Raw genomic sequence first — 24,020 nt, forward strand, 5'->3', positions numbered from 1 at the left:
CCACCACCACTACCACTACCATCACCACTACCACCACCACTATCACTACCACTACCACCACCACCACCACTACCACTACCACCACCACTACCACTACCACTACCACTACCACTACCACTACCCTACCACCACCACTACCACCACTACCACCACCACTACCACTACCACTACCACTACCACCACCACCACTACCACTACCACTACCACTACCACTACCACCACCACTACCACTACCACCACCACCACCACACCTTTTTGTTTCACTCTGCTTTTACTACGTCCTTCTACAAGTGTGGCCAACACCATAACATAACATTTGTGTTAGTAATAAGGAGTAATGAAATGACATTGGTGGAGCGGTCACGTGTCAAAAAGATTTTCAAGCTTGTTCTAATTACCTTTTCTGTTTTCTCCTCTGGCTCATCTTCATTTAGAAACTCTCGTTTTGGGTAGGGGATCTGACAGCCAGCAAACACACTAGAGGCAATCACAGAGAAGCTTCTGCATGAACATAATGTACCACTCTGATCCCACCATACCGACCAAAACACAGGATATAAACAGGAAGAGTTCTTAAAGGAGTTTTTTTTCTTGCTCACTCAGTGGTTGGTAATGGCTCCTCCAGGAAGTACGCGTCCTGCAGCGCCTGCTCTGATGTGATTCTCTTGGTGGGGTCCATAGTGAGCAGTTTCTGGAGCTACAAGCAGAGAAGTAGAACACAAGGTATTGGTGTTGTAGTTCAGTGTCTGCACAGCAGTGTAGTCAGAGAGTATGGGGACATATTGCACTGCACCTGACATTATGCATAACTAGTGACTCTAAAGGAGAGCAGTGAGGAGTAACTCTCAAACCTTTTTTTATTTTCAGTACCAAGTGATTCAGCCCGTCCTTTAGGCAGATCTGTGGCAACAAAGTTTCTGCGTGTTTACCATGTAAACTCTGACACATCCCTCTCATAGCTCAGGGCTCTTAGTCACAAGTTTTCCTCCAATAATTATTTTGAAAACCAAAAGAACAGTCTCAGACTTTTCAGATGTGTGCAGACCATCTCATGTATGTACCTACCAACAGAAAAACCTTGCTGTCTGGTTTCACTTTATGCTTCTCCATGTATTTGATGAAGCTGCTGTTTGCATACCTATTGGAAGCGAAAACACAACAACGGTTAAAAAGCAGTTTGACTATATTTCATATTTTGTGTATCGGCCTATGAGATTTATATGATCAGATCCTCACAGCATCCATCACTCACGTTGTCCTCCTGAAGTCTTTCTGCAGCGTTGGGTACTCTGGCATCTTCCTGATGTCTTCCCAGTCCTTGTCTGTGAAACACAAAGGCACACAGTTCATACACATTCAACAACTTTATCAACTATACTGTATGTATAAGAGTGGAGATCTCTTCAGTGACTGCACTTTTTCATCTATAATGTGTGGACCAGAAGCCTACGTGTATACTATACTTGTGTTTTAGACACTGTGTTTGACTTACTTTACATGTTTATTGCTTTATACTTTAGTTTAAAATGTACTTTTTTGAGTTTTTGACCACTAGTGGAGCAATGTTTGCAACTGCTTGCAAAAGTGTTTTACGAGTCAGGAAATATACTCAACATATTTGTCAGACCTCTAGGATACGCACTAGATAGATAGATAGAGAGATACTTTATTGATCCCAAGGAAAATTTAGATGTGCACTAATGTGTACACACTGAATGTAAACACAACATATCCACAGGGCACCTTTAAGTAAACACTCAACATAATTGTAAAGCTTGTAAAAAAATGTAAAACTAGTGCGATGACAGGAGTCATCAGGCTGTGGCCTTGTCTGTATGTATTGTAGTTGTGTGCATTGTGTGTAGACCTGCGGGGAAACCCATGACGCTGAATATTCTGTCCAGCTGGTCGTGATGGAAAGGGTTACTGGTCTTGATGTCTTCCTGGCGACAGTGAAAGATGGGCTCCGACGTTAGCAGCTCCGCAAAGATGCAGCCAATTGCCCAAATATCTGGTACATGTACACACACACACACACACACACACACACACACACACACACACACACACACATTGGCTACAGTGCTGTAGATGAGCTTAATGTTAAAGTTAGAGTGAGGACCAGACTAAAATACTTTAATTTTCATGAAAAAAAGCATCAACTGATCTTAAATGTTATTTTTCTATTCATCATTATTTTTCTACTATTGTCTACTACCTTACTGCAAGCTTGCTAAACAGCAAAGTGAGAAAACATGTGGGTTCAGATGATTTGAAATAAAATTATAAACTGAAATTGGATCAGACATCTGAACCAGGAAGGTTTAGGAGTATTTAAAACAAAAGTTAGTTATTTTGGGTTAGATGATAAGATGTGGGCATTATGTTTCCGTGACAACGGTGTGTGTCAGGACGGTATTGTCAGTGGTAACTGGCTATGTAAATAAAGCACAGAGAAGCTCAGATACATCACACAGAGAAGGAGAGACACTTCTTTCTCTGCTCAGGTAGACATTACTTCTCTATTTCTTTACATAGCTAATAGTTGTTTGCTGCTATATTAATGCTCGGAATGGCGTATAGAGAACATTTAAACACCAAGACAGATTTTAGATGGGACTGCTTTCTCTCTTTCACACACTTTTAGATATAATCACAAACACAGTGGAAGCCTGAGACTGGCACAGCTGACTCATGTTCCAGGAATGATAAATATAATCGTGTAGACACAGCTGCTTCAAACCGATGAAGACCATAGATCACTCTTATTGACACTGAGGGACCTTGGGAGGACACACAGACAGACACACACAATGTGACCCGAGACTCACCAATAGCTTTGGTGTAGTGGCGGGCCCCCAGCAGCAGCTCGGGGGCCCTGTACCAGAACGTCACCACCACAGGGTCCAGGTCCGCAAGCGGCTTGAGGGGAGAGTTGAAGAGTCGAGCAAAACCCATGTCAGCTACAGGCGATGTGGAAAGAATACAGGAAATTAGCAAACAAAGACATGGCTAATCTGACAGTCAAACACCCCGAATAGACACCCATGGTGTCAGGGAGGTTTAGCAAAGTACAAACAGCACCTAAACAGGAAACACTTATAACTGTTAAGCTGCTAAAGCAACAATTGTATGTAAAATCAAGCTTAAATCAACAGCGAAGAGTGTCCTCGCTTACTGAGAAGCTAAATGTCCCAAAACTTACATTGTCGGCGTATCAATCTTCTAATATTCACACTTTAGAAAACTCTACAGGCCCAGAGAAAAAATCCATATTCATGGAGCTCTACTCTACATCAATCATATTCTTTTAAATGAGTGTTATTCACTTTATTTGTTTGAAATCCATCTCCTGTAGCAATTAACGTGTGAAATAATCTAAAATATCTTTAGTGTATAAATATTAGATATTAGATATTAAATATAAATATTTTAGAAATTGGTTGAATTGGAAACAATGTGAAGACTAAGGCTGGAGCAGGATCTCAACTTTTACCAAAAATAGGTGAAAAGTTGGAGAAGTGGAAAATTATAATCCTTAAATAAATATTAAAAACAAACAGTATTCTCCTAATGAAATGGTTTAGCAGCAAACTTCATGTCCCTCGATCACAGATATGTTATGACTGCCGTAAAGAGAGCCTTGAAGATAGGCCAATCACAAGATTCTCCGTTGTCTCAAGGAGCGAGACGGAGCAATACATTTAGTCATAGAACATCAACATTTATTGTCAACAATATATAATACCAAAAATAATAATAATTTAACTTTTCCTCTACAGCAGTATTCTGTTATCTGTAGCTTGCAATTCTTGCAATCACAGTTCAATGTAACCCTCTGGTGTAATCTGCATGTGCTCTGTAGTCCACTGTATTCTCTGGGTAGTATGTGTGTTTTGTGAAAGCAGGGAAGAGGAGCATCTCTTGTTTCTTCTTTTGATTGGAGCAGAAAAATGGTCTGTTAATCCAGAGGTGCACAGCAGCTTCATCAGTGGTCCCCCTCAGGTCAGCCCTGGGGAAAACTCACAGCTGGAAGCAGAGTTAACGCTACAGGAGCCGTTCACTGCCATCGGGAGTTTTACAGAACGGCAGAGCTCCGGGCATGGTTGGCCATCCTGTGGACTTCTAGAAGTCCTGTTGGTCCGAGATAGGACAAGGTTTTAAATGACCTCTAAACTGCAGGAGGGCCGTCATCACCCTGTTACCCAAGAAGGGAGACATACAGCAGCTGAAAAACTTGAATGGTGTATGTTTCCCTGATTGCAGTGTGTCTTTTAAATTGACCTCGTCTCATCCGCATTTAGCCTCTGGCTAAACTGTGTTGATCCTCCGGCTTCTCTTCTGTCCCAAATTTTTAAAGTTTTAATTGATTTATTTTGGGACAAACTGCCCTGGGTAACACAGAGTGTTCTATTCCTGCCTAAGGAGGAGGGGGGACAGGGCCTGGTCCACCTGGCCAGCAGGGGCGCCTGCAGTATCTTCAGAGACTGCATCCTGCAGCGTTAGAACGGCCTGGGACTAGATTTTAATGTGTCTTTAATGAACACACACAACATGAACACATCATCTCTGCCAGTGTTTCTATAGTGTGGAACATGCCGAGTGGTCCCTTTATAAACCTCCTCTCTCCAAGAGACAAGCAGATATACACTGGAGGGTCCTCCATGGCATCATGCAGTGAGCTCTTTTGTATCTTTCATTAATGCAGCAGAGGAGTTTTTCATATTTTTTATGAGTGTCATCGTCTATTATCATTGTTTTTGTTTTGACCAGATGTGCAGAGGTTTTTAACAGGCAGGTTTTTATTCTGGGTTTCAGATTCGCTCGTCAACATAAACACAAGTCCCGTCTTTTAAACTTTGTGTTAGGACGGGCCAAGATGGCGGTGTATTTCAGTCGGAGAAGGAAGGTGAAGGAAGACCTTAATGTTGAACCTGTTACTGTCTGTGGGAACATGATGAAGTCCAGACTGAGTTTTTATAAAACAGCAGGAGATCTGGACACATTCCAGCAGGTTTGGGTCCTATACGGCCCGTGAGACCATTTGATCTGGCCCTCGAGGTAATTCATAAACACACGCAAAAAAATACACTAGAAAAATAAAAAATAAAAAATCTAGACAATAATAATAATACATTTTATTTAGAGGTGCCTTTCAGGACACCCAAGGTCGCCTTACAGTGCATTTAAAAGTTAAAACAGCTAAAACAAAGACGGAAAACAAATTAGTCAAACCGACATAGATAAAACAGGCAAGACAGAGACAGCAATAGATGGGCAATTGACTGTTTTTCCTGGCCTAGGTCAGGGTCCTTGAACACAACACGAGCGGACTGTGTCATCACGTGGTCACGTTATGTAAAAAAAACTTCAATATTAAACGAGACTATCAATGACATCAGTAAACGCAGCAATGGCGAGTGTAATACAGAGAAAGGTGGATGCAGAATGTCCCACTTTCCAGGAGAAATGGACGAACGATGATTTCTTTGAGGAAGTAAAAGGCCGGTGAAAATAATCTCGAGCGTCAAACTGCACGAGCTGAAAGGACGAGTGCGTTTGGATAAAGTTAACGCTCTTCGGCGGAGTTTGGCCCAACAAGCAGCTCTCTCCAGAGCGTAACATACAAACATGGAAAGATAGACAGGTAGACCACCACACCAAGAACAGACTGTTGCATTACTGCTGTGCAGTTATCACTGCCATGTGCAATATTCACTTTATTTTCTATCAACCACTTGATACTTATATTATTTTTTATTCTATTTAATTATTTTTTACTGCCTTTTTTACTTCATATGTTCTTTTGCTGTGACAAGATGAATTTCCCAGTTGTGGGACTAATACAGGATTTCTGATTTCTGATAAAACAGAAAGATACATGGATAAAAAAGTTGCTTTTTTGCACAGCACAAAAGAAAAGTGAAATCAATGGGCTGCATCTTTAAAAAATGTGCAGAGGTTATGAGTTCAATAATTAGTATGGCCCTCGAAAGATGTTGTAAAAAATAAAATGGCCCTTGATAGGAAAAATGTTCCCCACCCCTGGCCTACACGCTCACCTTTTCTTCTTCTACAGTGTCAGTAGTAGATGACTACAGCGTAAGAGCGCCCTCTATTGACTGTAACAACAAACTTTATTAGATGTCAATTTAATGTGGGATAAAAAAGAACCTAATGTTACTCTGCTTTATAGATAAACTTGTGTTTAGGGTTTTGCAAAAAGGGTTAAACATCTGCTATTTGTGTGACAAGAAGTGAATATTGTTATACATGGTTAGGTAATGTTGCATCCTTATGCATTTATGAAGTGTTACTTATAAGATGCACATTTTTTACTTGATAATAATGGTCACAAAGAGCATTTATAATTGGTTAATTATGGTTAAGCAATATGACATGTAAAATAATGTATAATTTAGGCTTTAAGTCAAGGAACATCTACATGAAGATAAAGGAAAAAGCAAACCTCTACATGAAGACCGTAGAGCACATGTGTCAAACTCAAGAACTGCAGGTCAAATGCGGCCCCTCGCAAATTTGGATGCAGCTTGCATATCAATTTAGGCCCTCAATAAATTTTGGCCCACCTCGTTGTAAATAAAGAAGAATTGATGAACTTGCATCACATAAAAGAAGTCAGGTGTCTGATGTCAGGAAAAGGCCAATCTATGTAGTTAATAGCATTTTTCTAATAAACGTCCAACACACGTTCAGACCAAATACAGGTTGTTGTGAGTTGGCTGTATGTTAGCCTACTTGTACAAATGTAATCAGAATGTATTATTTTCCTTAGAACTTTTAATTAGACTTTTTAGGACTTTATTTGTTTTAACTGATTTGTATTTGAAAGGGCTATACAACAATATATATATATATATATATATATATATATATATATATATATATATATATATATATATATATATATATATATATATATATATATATATATATATATATATATACACAGTTATTTTATGTCAGGTACAACAATACAGTGAAGTAGTCGTTGGCTCCCTCCAACTGTGCTCTTACTGATATATATATAAAATATGTATGAAGAAAAGTCAAGTGGAACACAGTTTAATTAGAATCTAAGACATCAAATAGTGAAGCAGATCAAATATAAAGATGTACTAGGCTGGTGAGTACTAGCACTGAAACAATAACTTGGTACTATTCCTGTGTGCAGGGTTTATTAATAGACTCCAGCATTGCAGCATTCCCCTCCAACAGTCCCCCGGCCAGCTGGCTTATGCAACAGCTCTGATCTGAGCTGTCACCTCTCAGCCAGAAGGTTAAACACTGCAGCTGCAGGACACTCACACCAGCCACTCTCATGATAATAGTGATATCAATCATTTGTATATTTACAAACCTGAATCAGTCCTTACCGATATTAACTCTTCCTCGTTCAGGACCCTCCCCCATCACCAGGATGTTGGCTGGTTTCTGCAGGAGACAGATATCAGATACTGTACACCTTCATTTAAAACACTTATACTTATGCTATAATGGATGGTATGAATATGTTCTTTTATTGACACATTTTAATATCATATAAACTGCACAAACATCATACCCACAACAAGCAATACATATCCATATTCATATATCGCTGTTAAATGCGACCGGTCCGAGAAAGAAAAAGCTCAATCAATATATAAATACAGATGCCGTTAAATTGAGTCCAGATATTCCCATTTATGTTGACGTTTGAATTTATGAACTCGCAGTTTCTACATGTGAACAACTGAAACAAGTTGTACTTGTATAATAATACTTGTATAACACAGGAAAAGAGTGGAACACACAAACTCCTGGACTCTGGCTGAGGAAGTTGTAACAAACAAAAACATGCTTGTGGGAGTAAAAGGTGACTGAGCCTATTGACCTAAATGAAAGGGAGACAGCAGTGTTTAAAAGGGCCGGATGAAACACATACAGTCCCATATGTTGTGTTTCAGGAGTTTATCAAAAAGTTTAAAGCTGCAGCATATATTTTTTCTTTTGGCAGCGAAGCAAGCTGCAAAGACCTATTAGCACCTTAAAAAGTCGTTTGCAAATGAGTTAGCAATCGTTTGCCTATATACACACAAAGCATTGTTTCTGTCTGCTTGACTAATGTAAGTCCAAAAAATATCTGCTCCACTGTGTTCAGCAGCAAGTCACTAGCTTTGTGTGTCTGCGGTCAGGTGCTGAGCAGGTAGCATGTGTTGTGTTCATCTGAGCTTTCTAGCTGAAAACAGCTGCTGCTGCTGGAAATTAAGTTAATGAGAGCAGAGAACGTGGACCATAACACAGTGAGCTTAAAGAGGCTAAACTGCACCGAGTAACACCACTCTGTGCAGCTCCTTTTACATTACACATAATCATTTTATCCATGGTCACAATACAAATATATAGATGAGTGCAGCTGTAACACCACAGGTTTTTATTGGTAAAGAAATGAGCAGCGTGAGAAGGTCACAGAGAAGGAAACATTAGGACTGATGTGATTTTTACTTACAGCTTTTCACATTAATAGCATGCATTAATCCCCAATGACACTCCCTACATATAATAATGGGGTACAGTACTGTGTCATGACCGAAAGAACGAGATCACGGGTACAAGCGGCCGAAATGGGTTTTCTCAGACGGGTGGCTGGTGTCTCCCTTAGAGATGGGGTGAGAAGCTCAGCCATCCGTGTGAATGTGAACCCTCTGGCTCGGAGAACTCATATCTGCCTGGCAAACACGTCTTGTTGCTATAGAAACAGCATTAATAATGAGGTCTATTATTAACACCCACAACATGACACGCCGCGATCATCAAACACAACAACAAAGGTCTCTTGAAAGGCCAGAGGAGTTCAGTCTTTCACATTCTAAACATCCCTAAATGAATGAATGAGCGGCCTGGACATATTCATATGGCTGTTTGAGTATCAGTCAGTGTCAGTACAGGGACATTTAACATGGTCAAATATTGCTGCTGTTGTTCTGAAATATGCACCAACTTGTGTTTCACACCCCAAAATTTCGACTTCCTTTTGAATTCATTCAGAGAAATCAATCAGTTACAGTTGGTTAGTTTCATAAATGGATCAGGAGCCAAGGGAAAATAAACAGTCTGCATCCCACTGAGGACTGCTAAACTCAATCCTTAGGGACATGGCCCCCTTTTACAAAACCATCTCCATCTTTGTCTCAAAAACTGGGCCAGTTCAGGAGCCAGAGGCACACTTATACAACCATTTGGCCAAGTTAAACAGGCTGTCCTATCACCAAAAGGTCACAGCCGACAGGGCCATGAACAAGCAGCAGTCACTTCCAGTGTCACAATGAAGCCTACCTTTGCACTGTTTACATCTCACATAAATACACACAGACAAAACATGTTGAAACCATTTTAAGTATTTCAGCTGTTTCTTAGTTTTGACCAGCTGCGCAGCTACACTGCTTGTGTCAGCTTGTGAGTCTGTGTGTGTGTGTGCGCGTGTGTGTGTGTAGGAAGTGTAAAAGACTAAAAAAGTAACAACCACACAATATCTACCCTGTGATATTACAATAAATATTTTGTAACTGGCAACAATGTATCATTGTTTTCCTCAAAATATACAGACAACTTCAGGTTGTCACAACAACAGCAACCTCACTTACTTTGTAACATATTATTCCTGTCTGAGGAAGGACATCCAGTCAAACATTGACACCAGGTGAAGGTTGGTAGACTTGATTCTCCTTGGGTTGATGTCAGACATTTGCATCATCAAACAGCAGTGCTGTTGTTCCCTGCACATAATATTAGTGTCTGAGTCTGTCCTGCTGCAGTGTGGCTGTGTGGGGCAGCCAGGCATACAGTACAGCACACATACATACAGCATAGTACAGGCTGGTCAGTCTGGATTTACTGCAACAACTGATCTCCTTCAGTCCACTGAGATGCTTTTTACTTTGGCCTGGAGTGCTGCTAAGTCAGCATCTTGACTCAGCTAGCCATGCTGGACGGTGGGCTTCAGGCTGTTTCATAAGCCTTGTGTGTGTGTGTGTGTGTGTGTGTGTGTGTGTGTGTGCGTGCATGTGTGCGTGCGTGCGTGTGTGCGTGTGTGTGTGCGGGTGGGTGCCACCTTTGGTGTGGGGGTGGGGAGTGTTGGGTGGGACAGGGACGAGTGGGGGATGGGAGCTATGCAGTGGTGCAATGCAAAGCACATGCTTGGTACCTGCGATGCAGAGACACAGAGCATATCACACAGCAGCACAAACACACAGTTATGTAACAGCAGAGGGACTGCAACCATGAAAGCACAAACAGCAGCAGATTACATATCAGACCTGTATTACTGTATTAACAACAGATCTCAGGGCCAGATGTGTAACTTTCATATAAACTATGAAATCAATAAGACGCCTTGAGGGCATTTTCCATAAAACAGCAACATTTTGATTTGTTATCACTGATAACCACAGAGAGAACTCACATAGAGCCAGCCACCTGCATAAAGATGATAATCTGACCAACAACAAGAACCAAAAAGGAGCAGTTGTAGAATGTTGTGAGCTATGGGTCACAAAGGCAGGAAGCCCTGGCAATGAGACAGCAAAATAACTAACTGCGAGACAAGTGCCGAGTCAGATAGAGTCTGACAATGGAGAATTCCATCTGGCTGCAATGAAAATACAGTAGGTATAAAGGCCCGGAAGAGTTGGTGCACGGATAAGAGTGGTGTGACCTTCAGGGAGCAAAACAAGCACACAGCTTGTGTTGTTGTGAAGAGGGGGCTTCCCCCTCCTCTACTTCATCATTCAAACGTACAAACAAACAAGTTTACAAAGAGCCTACAAGACAAAGGTTTGTCTGTTTCCATTCAGTACTGTTACAAAGTATACAATGTAAAACTAATGTAATGGACGTGTGGATGACGTTCAGCACACTTTTCAATACATTTCATTTCAGCTCAACACAGGCTTCTTTGCGCCAATATACAGCGACTGCAATGGAATGAAAAAAAGCTCACTGATTGATGAATGAACACTGGCAAAGAGACAGTTTATGTCTGCAGAGAGAGGCAGAGAGTGAAAGCATGCTCCCTGATCCCTACAGGTTTACATAATGTGATGTCCAGCCACCACATGACCATCGAGGATTGCCAGGGATTACATAAAAGTGCACAACCTTATTCAAAGAAGATAGAGCCCTGTCGATGAACAAACGCCTGAACTAAGTGACTGCTCAGCCCTCTGACTTCTGAACCCAACTTATCTACTCAGAGTGGACTCAGAGACATCAACCAACATCTTATCTACATTTCGGTCAGACTGTTTCATCTTGTGAGCATTAGCTGAAAATAGCCTCCCACCAGATCATCTGACATCAAAGCACTGACGGTGGTAATCAAATTAAAGTTTTGCCACATAATCTGATGTGTTTGGTTAATTATACTTTCCTCCACAGGCCAAGGCACAAATGTTCCTCACCAGGGAGTGACAGATGCAGAGATAAGATACAGATGGGCTGTGGGAGGTTACAGCACACAGTCAGATATGAAAGAAAGGAATTTGTTCCAATTCTGTTTGTTTTTGAATCTCACATGACAGACATATCTGATGTTTTCTAGCTGCATGGAGTCACATTGATTCAGTTCAGAAGATACAATGTAGCATTTTAAAGGAGAACTCCACCTATTTTACACATCAACATGCGTTTTATAGGTGTCGGGGAGTACTACTAAAAAAGGTATCATAAAGTCTTTAGTATTTTAGTATAAGTGATGTCACTTACAGCTTCATCTACAGCACACATGTCAAACTCAAGGCCCATTATCTTTGGCCCGCAGGATAATATCTAATTAATATTAGAACTGGCCCGCCGGTATATTGCACGCACCACTAATACTACAAATCGCATAATGCACTGCCACTGCGTTGGCGCGTTAATCGAGGGCCCGAAAGCGTGAGCCCTTGCCACTCCCACTCTTTCATCAGCAGCCGTCAACTTTCAGCTATTCCTCTACCCAAAAAATGGCTAAACGGAAGGTGGACTTTGAAAACAGGGGTTTTCAAGGCAGGTTGGAGGCAGAGTATATGTTCGCGGATGTAAAGGGCAAACCCGTCTGTCTTGTGTGTGGAGACGGTGTGGCTGTAATCAAAGAATATAATATAGGACGACACTATGAAACGAAACACCACAACAGGTACAAGCATCTGGACATGAAACAGAGGCTCCAGAAGGTAGAAGAGTTGAAAAGAAGTCTGGTGTCACAGCAGGCTATGTTCACAAAAGCCAAATCACAAAGTGAGGCTGTTATAAAGGCTAGTTATATTGTGGCAGCAGAGGTAGCTAAATCAGGCCGGCCCTTTACTGAGGGAGAATTTGTTAAAAACGGCATGATGAAGGTTTGCGACGTGGTGTGCCCAGATAAAAGGCAAGCGTTTTCAAATGTGAGCCTGAGCAGAAACACCGTTGCTGATTATGTACGTGAGCTTGCCACCAATCTACAACAACAGCTGGTAGGAAAAGGAAAACATTTCATCGCATACTCCCTTGCTGTGGATGAGAGCAGCGACACTTCTGATACTGCTGTCCATTTTCATCCGAGGAGTGGACTCAAGTCTATACATAACAGAGGAACTTTTGGGATTAAGATCAATGCATGGCACAACTACGGGAAAATATCTATTTGAAGAGGTATCCAGATGTGTAAATGATATGAGGCTGCCTTGGGATAAACTTGTGGGACTGACAACAGATGGAGCGCCCGCGATGTGTGGTCAAAAGAGTGGATTGGTGAGCAGGATGCGGGAGAAGATGCGGGAGGAAAACAGCGCAGGTGGGCTGACAACTTATCACTGCATCATACACCAAGAAGCGTTGTGTGGCAAAGCCTTGAAAATGGAGCATGTAATGGGCACCATAACATGAGCAGTCAACTTCATAAGAGCCAAAGGTTTAAATCACCGCCAGTTCAAGTCTTTTCTGGAGGAGTTGGGTTCAGAATATGGTGACTTGCCCTATCACACAGAGATGCGATGGCTAAGCCAAAGAAAAGTACTGAAAAGATGTTTCGAGTTGCGTGATGAAATCTGTCAGTTCATGGAAAGTAAAGGGAAAGACACAACAGAGCTCAGGGATCAAAAGTTTCTGTGTGAAGTGGGACAACCTGCAGCTTCAGGGGTGGGGCCGTGTGATCACAGACATGTACGCTGCAGTGAGGGCTTTTAAAACCAAGCTGCGCCTGTTGGAAACGCAAATGCAAGAAAAGTTGAGCCGTTTTCCGTGCTGCCAAACTATGAAAGAGTAGGTCTCTACCGCAGTGTTCCCAAGTGCACAGTTTGCTGAAAAACTCAGCATACTTGGTGGCGACTTCACACGGCGATTTGCCGACTTTGAAGCCCAAAAGAGCAGGTTTGAACTGCTCAGTAACCCATTTGCAGCTGACGTTTAAAGCGCACCAACCAACATACAAATGGAGCTGATTGAACTCCAATGTAGTGACTCACTCAAGGCAACGTATGACTCTGTGGTCGCTGCACAGTTTCCACGTTTCATCCCGGACACAATGTCCCAGCTGCGTACCCAAGCTGCCCAAATGCTCTCTATGTTTGGCAGCACATACCTGTGTGAACAACTGTTCTTTGATGAAGATAAAGAAAACATCACACAGGACTCGTCTTACTGATGAACACCTTCACTCAATCCTGAGGATTTCCTCAGCTCAGAGCCTGACCCCAAACATTGATGAACTTGCATCCAAGATGAAATGCCAGGTATCTGGTTTAGACTAGTGTGCATCACAGAGCAGCAAACTGAGCTTTAATGTGTTTCCTTTTTGCACTTTTTTCTTGCTACCACACGGCATGTTTGGTTTTTCTTTGAGGGAAATAATTTTTTGGCTGTTGTTCGCCTGTGGAAAAATGTTTTCATTAGAAATTACTCTGGAAAAGCTGCAGATAGAGCCATAAGAAATGTATGCAACTGATTTTTCATTTATTTAATATTTAATGTTGTTTTTATAGGCAATAACTTAAGCTTTGATAGTTCCAGGTTCAATATGTGCAATAAGTTCATTTCAATAAGTTTTGCAATAAACATTGAACCATTCCGGCCCTAGACTTGTATCGATTTTTTTATTTTGGCCCACTGTGTATTTGAGTTTGACACCCCTGATCTACAGGTTTGAAAAGTAAAACAATATGGAGGTGTGGCGTTAGAAAGAAGAGATCTTACAGACTTCTGTAGCCTGCTGTTCATCTCTGCTGCATGAATGCCGTGTTATTGACGTGGTTACAGATTTACAAGAGGGGTGTTTCGCTGACGGGCTTGGCATGGCGCTTCCCCTTTCACAGAGCATTTGTACCTAAACAAACAGTTAAGAGTCATATTTATAAGTGTTTTTCCAATTGTTAAACCTAATCTGAATTAATCGTAAAAAACTACCGCTCTGGTCGGGACTTGGACCAGCAGCAGATGAGCTGCACTCTGGCTGCACTGCTGCTGATTCAGTGTGCCTTTAAAAAATGCGGATATTTTCGCCTGAGTTTCTGTATGTTGGGGTCGACATCGCTCCATTTCTAATTACTGTGTTGGATTTTGACTTTTTTGCACTTTGTAGTAGATAAATAATTCAAAGCAAGACAACAGCTTTTAAAACTTTAAAAGAAACCTCATTCTTAAACATAAAATGTTTTTGCAAATGTCCCAACACTATCATCATTTCCTTAAAATAAACAACTGGACATTTTCAGAGAACATGAACAAACAAAATAACTCAGAAATAGCTAAATGGACAACAACTTAGATTTAATTCCTGCCATCTGAACAGAGATTTGAGGACACACAATGAGAAGCCCTGTGTTCTGGCTCCAGCCTGACTCTCAGCTGCACTCTAACCAAAGCACTGTGGGAAAACCAAGGTGAAGAGAATCTCACAGGAACCAGCAGCGTGTTGCAGCCAGGTTAAAGGGTCCACAAGAGTCAGACAACATTCAGGGTTCAGGATGTTCTGCTCTTCAGGCATTGCAATCCGTCTCATAATAAAAACACAAACAGACATGCAGCTGCACTGAAATCCAACTCTGCTGGTTGGATGGTTCTGTGTGTCAGAGAGTGACCAGGTGCCACTTCTTCTTTAGATTTACTTATTAATAGGGGTGTCACGATTCTCAAAATACACAATAGGATTTGAGTTTCCATTTTTAGTTCAGGATTTGATTCGATTTTTTTTGTTTCACTCCAGCACTGACTGCTATGCCATTGTTCAAGTCTGGATTCATTAAGAACAACAGATCATTGGTTGCCATATAGTCACATGAAAATAATTTATTTAAAATGTAATAACAATAACTTATTTCTCCAGGGAACAAACAGTACACTACACAAAAACAAAAAAAAGAACCACTAGATGGCAACAACAGCTCGAGTTTCCTCACATGCAAAAAACCACCTAAACTGTAGTTTTTCTGTCTTTGACCTGCAGGCTACCGGTAAGCTGCGCTGTGTTGTCTTTGAGCTACGGGCTACCGATAAGCTACGCTGCATTGTCTTTGAGCTGCAGGCTACCGGTGAGCTACGCTGTGTTGTCTTTGAGCTACAGGCTACCGGTGAGCTACGCTGCGTTGTCTTTAAGCTGCAGGCTACCGGTAGGCTAAGCTACGCTGCGTTGTCTTTGAGCTTCAAGCTACTGGTAAGCTACGCTGTGTTGTCTTTTTGCTACAGGCTACCGGTAAGCTGCGCTGCGTTGTTTTTTTGCTACCGATAAGCTAAGCTGTGTTGTCTTTGAGCTACAGGCTACCGGTAAGCTACACTGTGTTGTCTTTGAGCTACAGGCTACCGGTAAGCTACGCTACGTTGTCTTTGAGCTGCAGGCTACCGGTAGGCTAAGCTACGCTGCATTGTCTTTGAGCTTCAGGCTACCGGTAAGCTACGCTGCGTTGTCTTTTTGCTACAGGCTACCGGTAAGCTACGCTGCGTTGTCTTTTTGCTACCGGTAAGCTAAGCTGTGTCGTCTTTGAGCTACAGGCTACCGGTAAGCTACACTGTGTTGTCTTTGAGCTACAGGTTACCGGTAAGTTTCACTGTGTCATCATGACATGATTTATTTTGTGGTCTGGTTGTTTTTATCTCCAAGTCTCCATTTATCTTTGATGATGCCACACATGGCTGCTATAAGAAAACAGTGTTTGTTTGATGTTTTAAAAGCGACTTGAGAATGAAGTGCTGGAGCTGGTGTGTCTGTAAAAGGAAAGTGGAGCAGTGAAGCTTATATAGCAGCTCACCAGATCCCTGTGGAGCACCCAGTTGGCATGGAGGTAATGGATCCCATCCAGAATCTGATACAGGAGAGACTTCACCATCCCTCGGGGCAGCTGCACGGGCTTCTTGTTGGCCTTGGAGGCGCGGTGGAACTTGATGATGTGCTGCGAGGCAGAGAAAGTTTTCACTTCAGCTGTGTTTGTGGACTGAAGCATGTCTTGTCTGTTCAACATTCACATGAAAACAGATTCTCCACATCTTGGTGCTGCCTGCTAACTTAGGCAAACTGTGATTTATGTATATTGTAATTTTATTGTGTAACCTATTTCGCAGCTGGTGGTACAGAAAAGGTTTCCTAAATTTACAGTACACCAGGGTGGGAAGATGAATTTGTTTAATTTACCAGACACTTTGGCAGCTTGCCATTTTTTTTGTGCCCTGTTTTGCCATTGTTTGGAAAGTACAGATAAACAGACTGGAAAGGGGGAGAGAGGTGACGACATGCAGCAAAGGGCCACGGCTCAGATTCAAACCCGGGCCACTGTGGGAAGGAAAACCCTGGAAGATCAGGGGCGCCCAGGTGGCCATTTTTAGAAGAGAATAGCAAACTGTGTTTGTTAGATTTGTCACATTTAGTATTGACAGATTATTGGCTGGTGTTGTCTGGCCAACATCGTATGGTGTAAAGAAAATATTTAAAAGAGAAAAAGTCTGGAAGTAGACGAAACAGGTTTTTTCAGGAATACATACAGTAGTAAAGTATGCTGCTCAAACATTGGCTTAAATGTCTTTGAAGTGAGTCCTTACTGTTTCCTGACTGAGCAGTTAGGTAGATCACCTAAAGGTTCAGCAGATACAAGCTGCACACAGCACATATGATATAAAGCTAAATAAAACAGTAAATGTGTGTTAGCCACATGAAGAGGAATTTTATTTATTTCACATGTACTGTTGGATGTAGCAATGGCACAGAGACACTCACCCAGAGATCATGTTCAGCATAGTCGAAGAGGAGCCAAACCTTTCTGTCGCTGTGGGACAGAAAGACTTTCTGCAGGGCGATCACATTCGGGTGTTTCAGTTCTCGTAACAGCTGAAAGACACGACAGAAATGTGTCAATAACTTTAGTCAAGTTATGTGATAACATTCAACATGTTTTCTTGAAATGTGCCATCATGTGATATTGATGTACAACCCAGACTGGCAGGAGCACACAATGAACAGATGAGTGCAAATGCCTTCACTGTGGTGGCCAGTAAGTAGTAGCTAAGTTTAAGGTTAATGTCCAATTTACAAGATTATTAGGACAAACTTTACCATGAGGCTTTCCAATGCAAACATATTTCTTGACATGATAAGCAAAAAGGAGAGGAAACAATTGTACACAAGCACAACTGAAATGTATGCAGATTAATCAAGGAATGAAGGTCACAGACCGATGATGTCATAAGGACCACATCATCTGCAAAGAGCAGCGATGAGATCCTCAGGCCACCGAACTGCAACCCCTCTCCTCCACGACTACGCCTCGATATCCTGTCCATGAAAATCACAAACAGGATTGGTGATAAAGTGCAGCCCTGGCGGAGGCCAACATTCACGGGAAACGAGTCCGACTTACTGCCGAGTATACGGACACAACTCTCGCTTTGGGCGTACAAGGATTGGATGGCCCTCAGAAGTGACCTCCTCACCCTATACTCCCGCAGCACCTCCCATAGTATAACCCGGGGGACCCGGTCATACGCTTTCTCCAGATCCACAAAACACATGTGGACCGGTTGGGCGTACTCCCAGGCCCCCTCCAGGATCCTTGCAAGAGTGAAGAGTTGATCCGTTGGTCCGTTGTTCCACGACCAGGAAAGAATCCACATTGTTGAATAATGACAAGGGTAATAACATACATGCCATTTAGAGGCTTTTATGAAAAACCCCTTAGAGTATTAATAATGATAACATTCACAGCATGGATACATACAGTATATCTCAAAAGTGAGTACACCCTTTAGATTTTTGCAAATATTCTGTTATATCCTTTCAGGGGATAACATTATCCTACTGAAACTTTGATATAACTTAAAGTAGTCAGTGTGCTGCTTGAATAACAGTATAGATTTATTGTCCTTTGAAAATTACTCAGTACACAGCTGTTAATGTCTAAACAGCTGGCAACAAAAGTGAGTACACCCCATAGTGAACATGTCCTAATTGTGCCCAATGATGTTGTTTTCCCGCCCTGGTGTCATGTGACTCGTTAGTGTTACAAGGATTCAGGTGTAAATGATAAGCAGGGCTGTTAAATTTGGTGTTTTGGGCACAATTCTCTCTGAATGCTGGACAACATGGCACCTCATGGCAAGGAACTCTCTGAGCGGCTGAAAAAAAGGATTATTGCGCTTCACAAAGATGGCCTTGGCTATAAGAAGATTGCCAACACCATGAAAATGAGTTGCAGCACAGTGGCTAAGATCATACAGCGGTTTTCCAGGACAGGTTCCACTCGGAACAGGCCTCGCCAGGGTCGACCAAAGAAGTTGAGTCCACGTGCTCAGCGTCATATCCAGAGGTTGGTTTCCAAAAATAGACGTGCGAGTGCTTCCAGCATTGCTGCAGAGGTTGCAGAAGTGGGATGTCAGCCTGTCAGTGCCCAGACCATACGCCGCACACTGCATCAAATCGGTTTGTATGGCCGTCGCCCCAGACAGAAGCCCCTTCTGAAACCGATGCATAAGAAAGCCCGCAAACAGTTTGCTGAAGACAATGAATCCAAGAACATGAGTTACTGGAACCATGTCCTGTGGTCTGATGAGACCAAAATAAACCTGTTTGGGTCAGATGGTGTCCGGCGTGTGTGGCGGCACCCTGGTGAGGAGTACCAAGACAAATGTGTTTTGCCTACAGTCAAGCATGGTGGTGGCAGCATCATGGTCTGGGGCTGCATGAGTGCTGCCGGCACTGGGGAGCTGCATTTCATTGAGGGACACATGAATTCCAATATATACTGTGACATCCTGCAGCAGAGCATGATCCCCTCTCTTCGGAAACTGGGCCGTAGGGCAGTTTTCCAACATGATAATGACCCTAAACACACCTCCAAGATGACAACGGCCTTGCTGAAGAAGCTGAAGGTTAAGGTGATGGACTGGCCAAGTATGTCTCCAGACCTAAACCCAATTGAGCACATGTGGGGCATCCTCAAGAGGAAGGTGGAGGAGTGCAAGGTGTCCAACATCCGTGCGCTCCGTGATGTCGTCGTGGAGGAGTGGAAGAAGATTCCAGAAGCAACCTGTGCAGCTCTGGTGAATTCCATGCCCAGGAGGGTTAAAGCAGTGCTAGATAACAATGGTGGTCACACAAAATATTGACACTTTGGGCACAATTTAGACATGTTCACTATGGGGTGTACTCACTTTTGTTGCCAGCTGTTTAGACATTAACAGCTGTGTACTGAGTAATTTTCAAAGGACAATAAATCTATACTGTTATTCAAGCAGCACACTGACTACTTTAAGTTATATCAAAGTTTCAGTAGGATAATGTTATCCCCTGAAAGGATATAACAGAATATTTGCAAAAATCTAAAGGGTGTACTCACTTTTGAGATATACTGTATATACATAAAAGACAAAAGACAGAGAGTAATTCTAACAACTGATAAATGTCTTGGTCAATATGCCAGTAGGCTATTGCTGGGATTTTAGCTCTTTGTCGGATTTTGTTAATGATATATCGCTGTAAATTCTTTGAACATTCTGTAGACAAGACATGAACACAGCAGCGACTGCAGCATTACGAACACAATTTAGAATTCACATTCTTCCAACAACACAGTAGACAGAATTCCTGTCGGCTGTACTTAATGCTAAAACATCATGCTAATCAGTCCCAGAAATGCAGCTATTAGGTGTCCCAATTCAAAATTAGTTGAATCCATAGTACCAGCCTCACAGGAACAGCTTGTTATTATTACCATGTATCAGTGAGTTGCTGGATGTAACAGCAGCTGAAGGCCTAATGAAAGTTAGCAGTATGGCAGCTGCATAATGGAAGCTAATGCTGCACACTCTGCTGCATCCCTCAAGCAGAAGCTCTTTCTCTGTCTTTGTAACTGGTTCTTGCTTCCACACTCCCATACACACTGTGCCATTTGCTGACCAACCACGGATCCATAATCAATCATGGCCTTTAGACAGCCTCCATGTCTGCAGGGGGTTCCAGTCAACAGGACTGAAACACAGTGAACTATTCACGTATACAGGCTGTCATGACTCCAACTGTATCCAGCTACTGTAAGATGCACCATGCACTGTGCTTGTTCTTCTGGATGCACTTTCCTTTTTGGCTCCACCTCTCACATTTTGCACATTACATATGGTGGCTAACTCAAATCCAGTATCCTAATTTTTAAGAAATTGAGTAACAGAGATGGAGAACTGAATGACAGACAAAATACAGTGAAACACTCATGACAACACAAGCCTGCCATAGGTGCTTTTGGCAATCAAATAGTAAAGTGAACCTGCAGCTCGATGATTCTTGTAGACTCAAAGAGTAACTAAAACTGCATAAATAGCTTCTGGTAATGAAACCAGGTCAGCAACTCACAGTCTCAAATTTCAGAGAATCCATTGAGTAACATGGGAGAGCTGCTCTCTTACTCACAAACAGAGCTGTACTGGTTTCCCTTACCTACTTCATCATACAAAGCAGCGGTGGATGAAGTACTCAGATCTTATAATAGTCTGTAAAGAGTAAAAATCCTGCAATCACAATCTTACTTAAGTAAAAGTATAAAAGTATTAGCATCAAAATATTCTCAAAGTACAAAAAGTAAAAGAACTCATTCTGCACAACAGCCCATTTCAGAATAATTATGTTATATTATTGTATTAGAATTATTGATGCATTAATGTGTTCATCACTTCAATGTTGGAGCTGGTAAAGGAGAAGCTCTTTTTTTATATACTGCGTGGTAGCTTGTGAATTTCACCAAGTTTATCTTAACTTATAATAATACATGATCCATTATTTGTTGATTAGCCTATATTGTGTATTATTAATCTGAATCTAAATCTTCAAAGTAATTAAAGCTGTCAGGTAAATGTAATGCAGCAAAAAGTTAAATATTTACTTCTGAGGTGTCGCTGAGTAAAGCAGGAAATGGAAATACTCAAGTAAAGTACAAGTACCTCAAAACTGTATTCAAGTACAGTACCTGAGTAAATGTACTAAGTTACTGTCTGCTACTGATATAACACATCAATAAGTGTATTTTAACTGCTGTATAAACATGTTTTTTTCTTTGTCTGCTGACCTTACAACAGTCCTGTCTGCACACATATGGTACAACATGACTGTAGCCACGCTGCAGCTCTGTGAGACACAGCAGTGCTTTAAGATGAACGCTCTCATACACAATGCTAGCATGTTGATGTTTAGCTGGTATAATGTGTACTGTGGTCACCATATTAGTGTAGCATGTTAACATTAGCTTACTATCAGTAAACATAAAGTAGCCTACAGCTGGGGCTGCAGATATTTGGCCATAAACCAAAGCATTGGACAAATTGAAATTGTGACCCGATGATGGCGCTGGATGAAAGGTAAGTTGTTACAAATCCTCCTCCGGAGAGCATGACAGTCTGAACCACATTTCACAGCAATACAGTTAATAGTTGCAGAGATATTTTTTAAACCAACCAAAAGTGTCAAGAATGTTACTGTGTATGAGACTTAACCGTGCAGCCATCCAGAACCTGTGTTGGTTTGACTGATTCCTAACTGGAAGCTGATTCTTAATGTGGATAGAACCTTTGGATTCCAGCATAAAAACATGAACCTGATGAAGGCCACAGGCAAAACACATTGGTCTTACAATAAAGTTGTTGTTCTAGATACTACAAGTTTTGCTTTAGTTTGAACCTCCACACACCAGAACTCAGAGTCAATGTATTCTGATGATCTAACAAAGATAAGCAGAATCATCAAAATAAATAGGAACTATCAATTGTGATAACTGGATCAGTTGTGCAGCAAAAGCACGATATATCTAATTGTGTAATGTTGTACCAACAGGGCAGTTGAGGGCAGCAGCCTTAGCACAAGTAGTGACAAACTGAGGGAATAATGCTGGCAGGCTGTTGGATTTGGCCTCTGGGTAGGGAAATGAGGTTTCATCACATCCCTAATCCACAGGCTGTAATGGGGCATTGTGGTAATGAGCTCTGGGCTTAGGGTTTGTACACCCCCAGCTCTGCAGCACCACTTCCAACCCCGAGGGACTGAGGGTTGGACTGAGACCTCATATGATCACTGACTTGATGTGGCACTAATGCTACTTCCACACAGACCAACCGTTTGACGCAGGATCATGAACATGTGCGCAATCATCTACTGTATACAAGTATTGTCTAAAGCCTGATATATCTTCTGCCTATGTGCCATAGAGCTCCATTGTTGTCAACAAAATATGAAAAACACATCCATGAGCCACACTGTTGCCCTGGGTGACATGTTCCTTTATTAACCTGCACCTTGGTCAATAATGATTCAATTAATTAAAAAATTAGTTAATTATAACATTTTCTAAATCTCTTCTAATTTCTGTATGTAGCACTTAAATAGGTTGAGTTGGTTGGCTGAGTTTGTATCCTCACGATTGTTTTCACCTACTGTAAGTCGCTTAGGACAAAAGAGTCCGCTAAATGAAATATAATGTAATTTATTACCTAGGGCTGCAACTAACGATCATTTTCGTTATTTATTCATCTGCTTATTATTTCCTCGATTGATTGATTAATCATTCTGTCAATAAAATCACAACCATCACAATTTCCCAGAGCACAATTTCAAATATTGTATTTTGCCTGACCAACAAAGATATTCAGTTTACGATCATATATGACAAAGAAAAACAGAAAATCCTCAAATTATAGAATATTTGGCCTTTTTGCTTAATAAATGGAATGATACAAAAGCATAAATAATCATCTCTAATTCAGGATGTGATACAACAGATTTAAGTCTAGTGATGTTTATTAAATGAAAGCAACATGTATGGGTTGATTTGATATGTTGATCAAAGTGCTGATCAAATCTGTACAGCAGAAGAAAGGGACCCAATACGCTTAGCAACTCTGGAAGCTATGCCGTCTAAAGCGATGACAAGGACCTCAGTCTTATCTGCGTTTGGCTGCAAAAAGTTGTTAGCCTTCCAGTCCTTAATGGCAGTCAGACATTTGTGCAACAGGTTGTCTCATCATGCTTAATATGGACTTATAGCTGGACATCATCAGCGTAACAGTGATATGAGATGCTTTTAAATTTGCTTATAATATGACCTAAGGGAAGCATATGCAAAGCAAATAATATAGGACCCAAGACAGAACCCTAAGGCACATCACAGCAAAGAGCAGCAGTTTCAGACATGGAGGGACCAAGAGACACAGAAAAACTCCTATCCCAGAGATAGGAGGAGAACCAGTCCAGGGCGCTCCCAGAGACACCCAGAGACATCCACCCACTACCAAAGCCTTTCATTTAGGATCTACAGTTTCAAAGGCTGCACTAAGATCCAGCAGCACCCACCAGAGCATTCACCTACATCAGTGAACATCATTAAGTCAGTGAAACCAGAAACCAGACTGGAAATTGTATAAAATGCTGTGTGCCGTTTAGACAGCAGCGAGCTGTTTGGCAACAACTTTCACTAAAATGTTCAGATAAAAGGCAGTTTAAATATGGGACTATAATTTAATCACCAATCCTGTTCGTGATTTTCATG

General features: G+C 41.6%; 1 protein-coding gene across 1 annotated transcript in view; it reads right to left on the minus strand.

Moving 5' to 3' along the window:
- Positions 1–24,020, minus strand: part of cdk19 (cyclin dependent kinase 19) — a 55,832-nt gene that overhangs the window by 12,260 nt on the left and 19,552 nt on the right. Inside the window, exons 3-11 of the mRNA XM_029425392.1 lie at positions 17,219–17,329; positions 16,260–16,400; positions 7,398–7,455; positions 2,832–2,963; positions 1,868–2,011; positions 1,253–1,322; positions 1,066–1,138; positions 600–697; positions 399–477 (exon numbers count right to left, since the gene is read on the minus strand). Of these exons, the coding sequence (XP_029281252.1) occupies positions 399–477; positions 600–697; positions 1,066–1,138; positions 1,253–1,322; positions 1,868–2,011; positions 2,832–2,963; positions 7,398–7,455; positions 16,260–16,400; positions 17,219–17,329 (906 nt within the window). The remainder of the gene's footprint in view (positions 1–398; positions 478–599; positions 698–1,065; positions 1,139–1,252; positions 1,323–1,867; positions 2,012–2,831; positions 2,964–7,397; positions 7,456–16,259; positions 16,401–17,218; positions 17,330–24,020) is intronic.

Source organism: Cottoperca gobio, chromosome 24 (assembly GCF_900634415.1).
Source record: "Cottoperca gobio chromosome 24, fCotGob3.1, whole genome shotgun sequence".
NCBI lineage: Eukaryota > Metazoa > Chordata > Actinopteri > Perciformes > Bovichtidae > Cottoperca > Cottoperca gobio.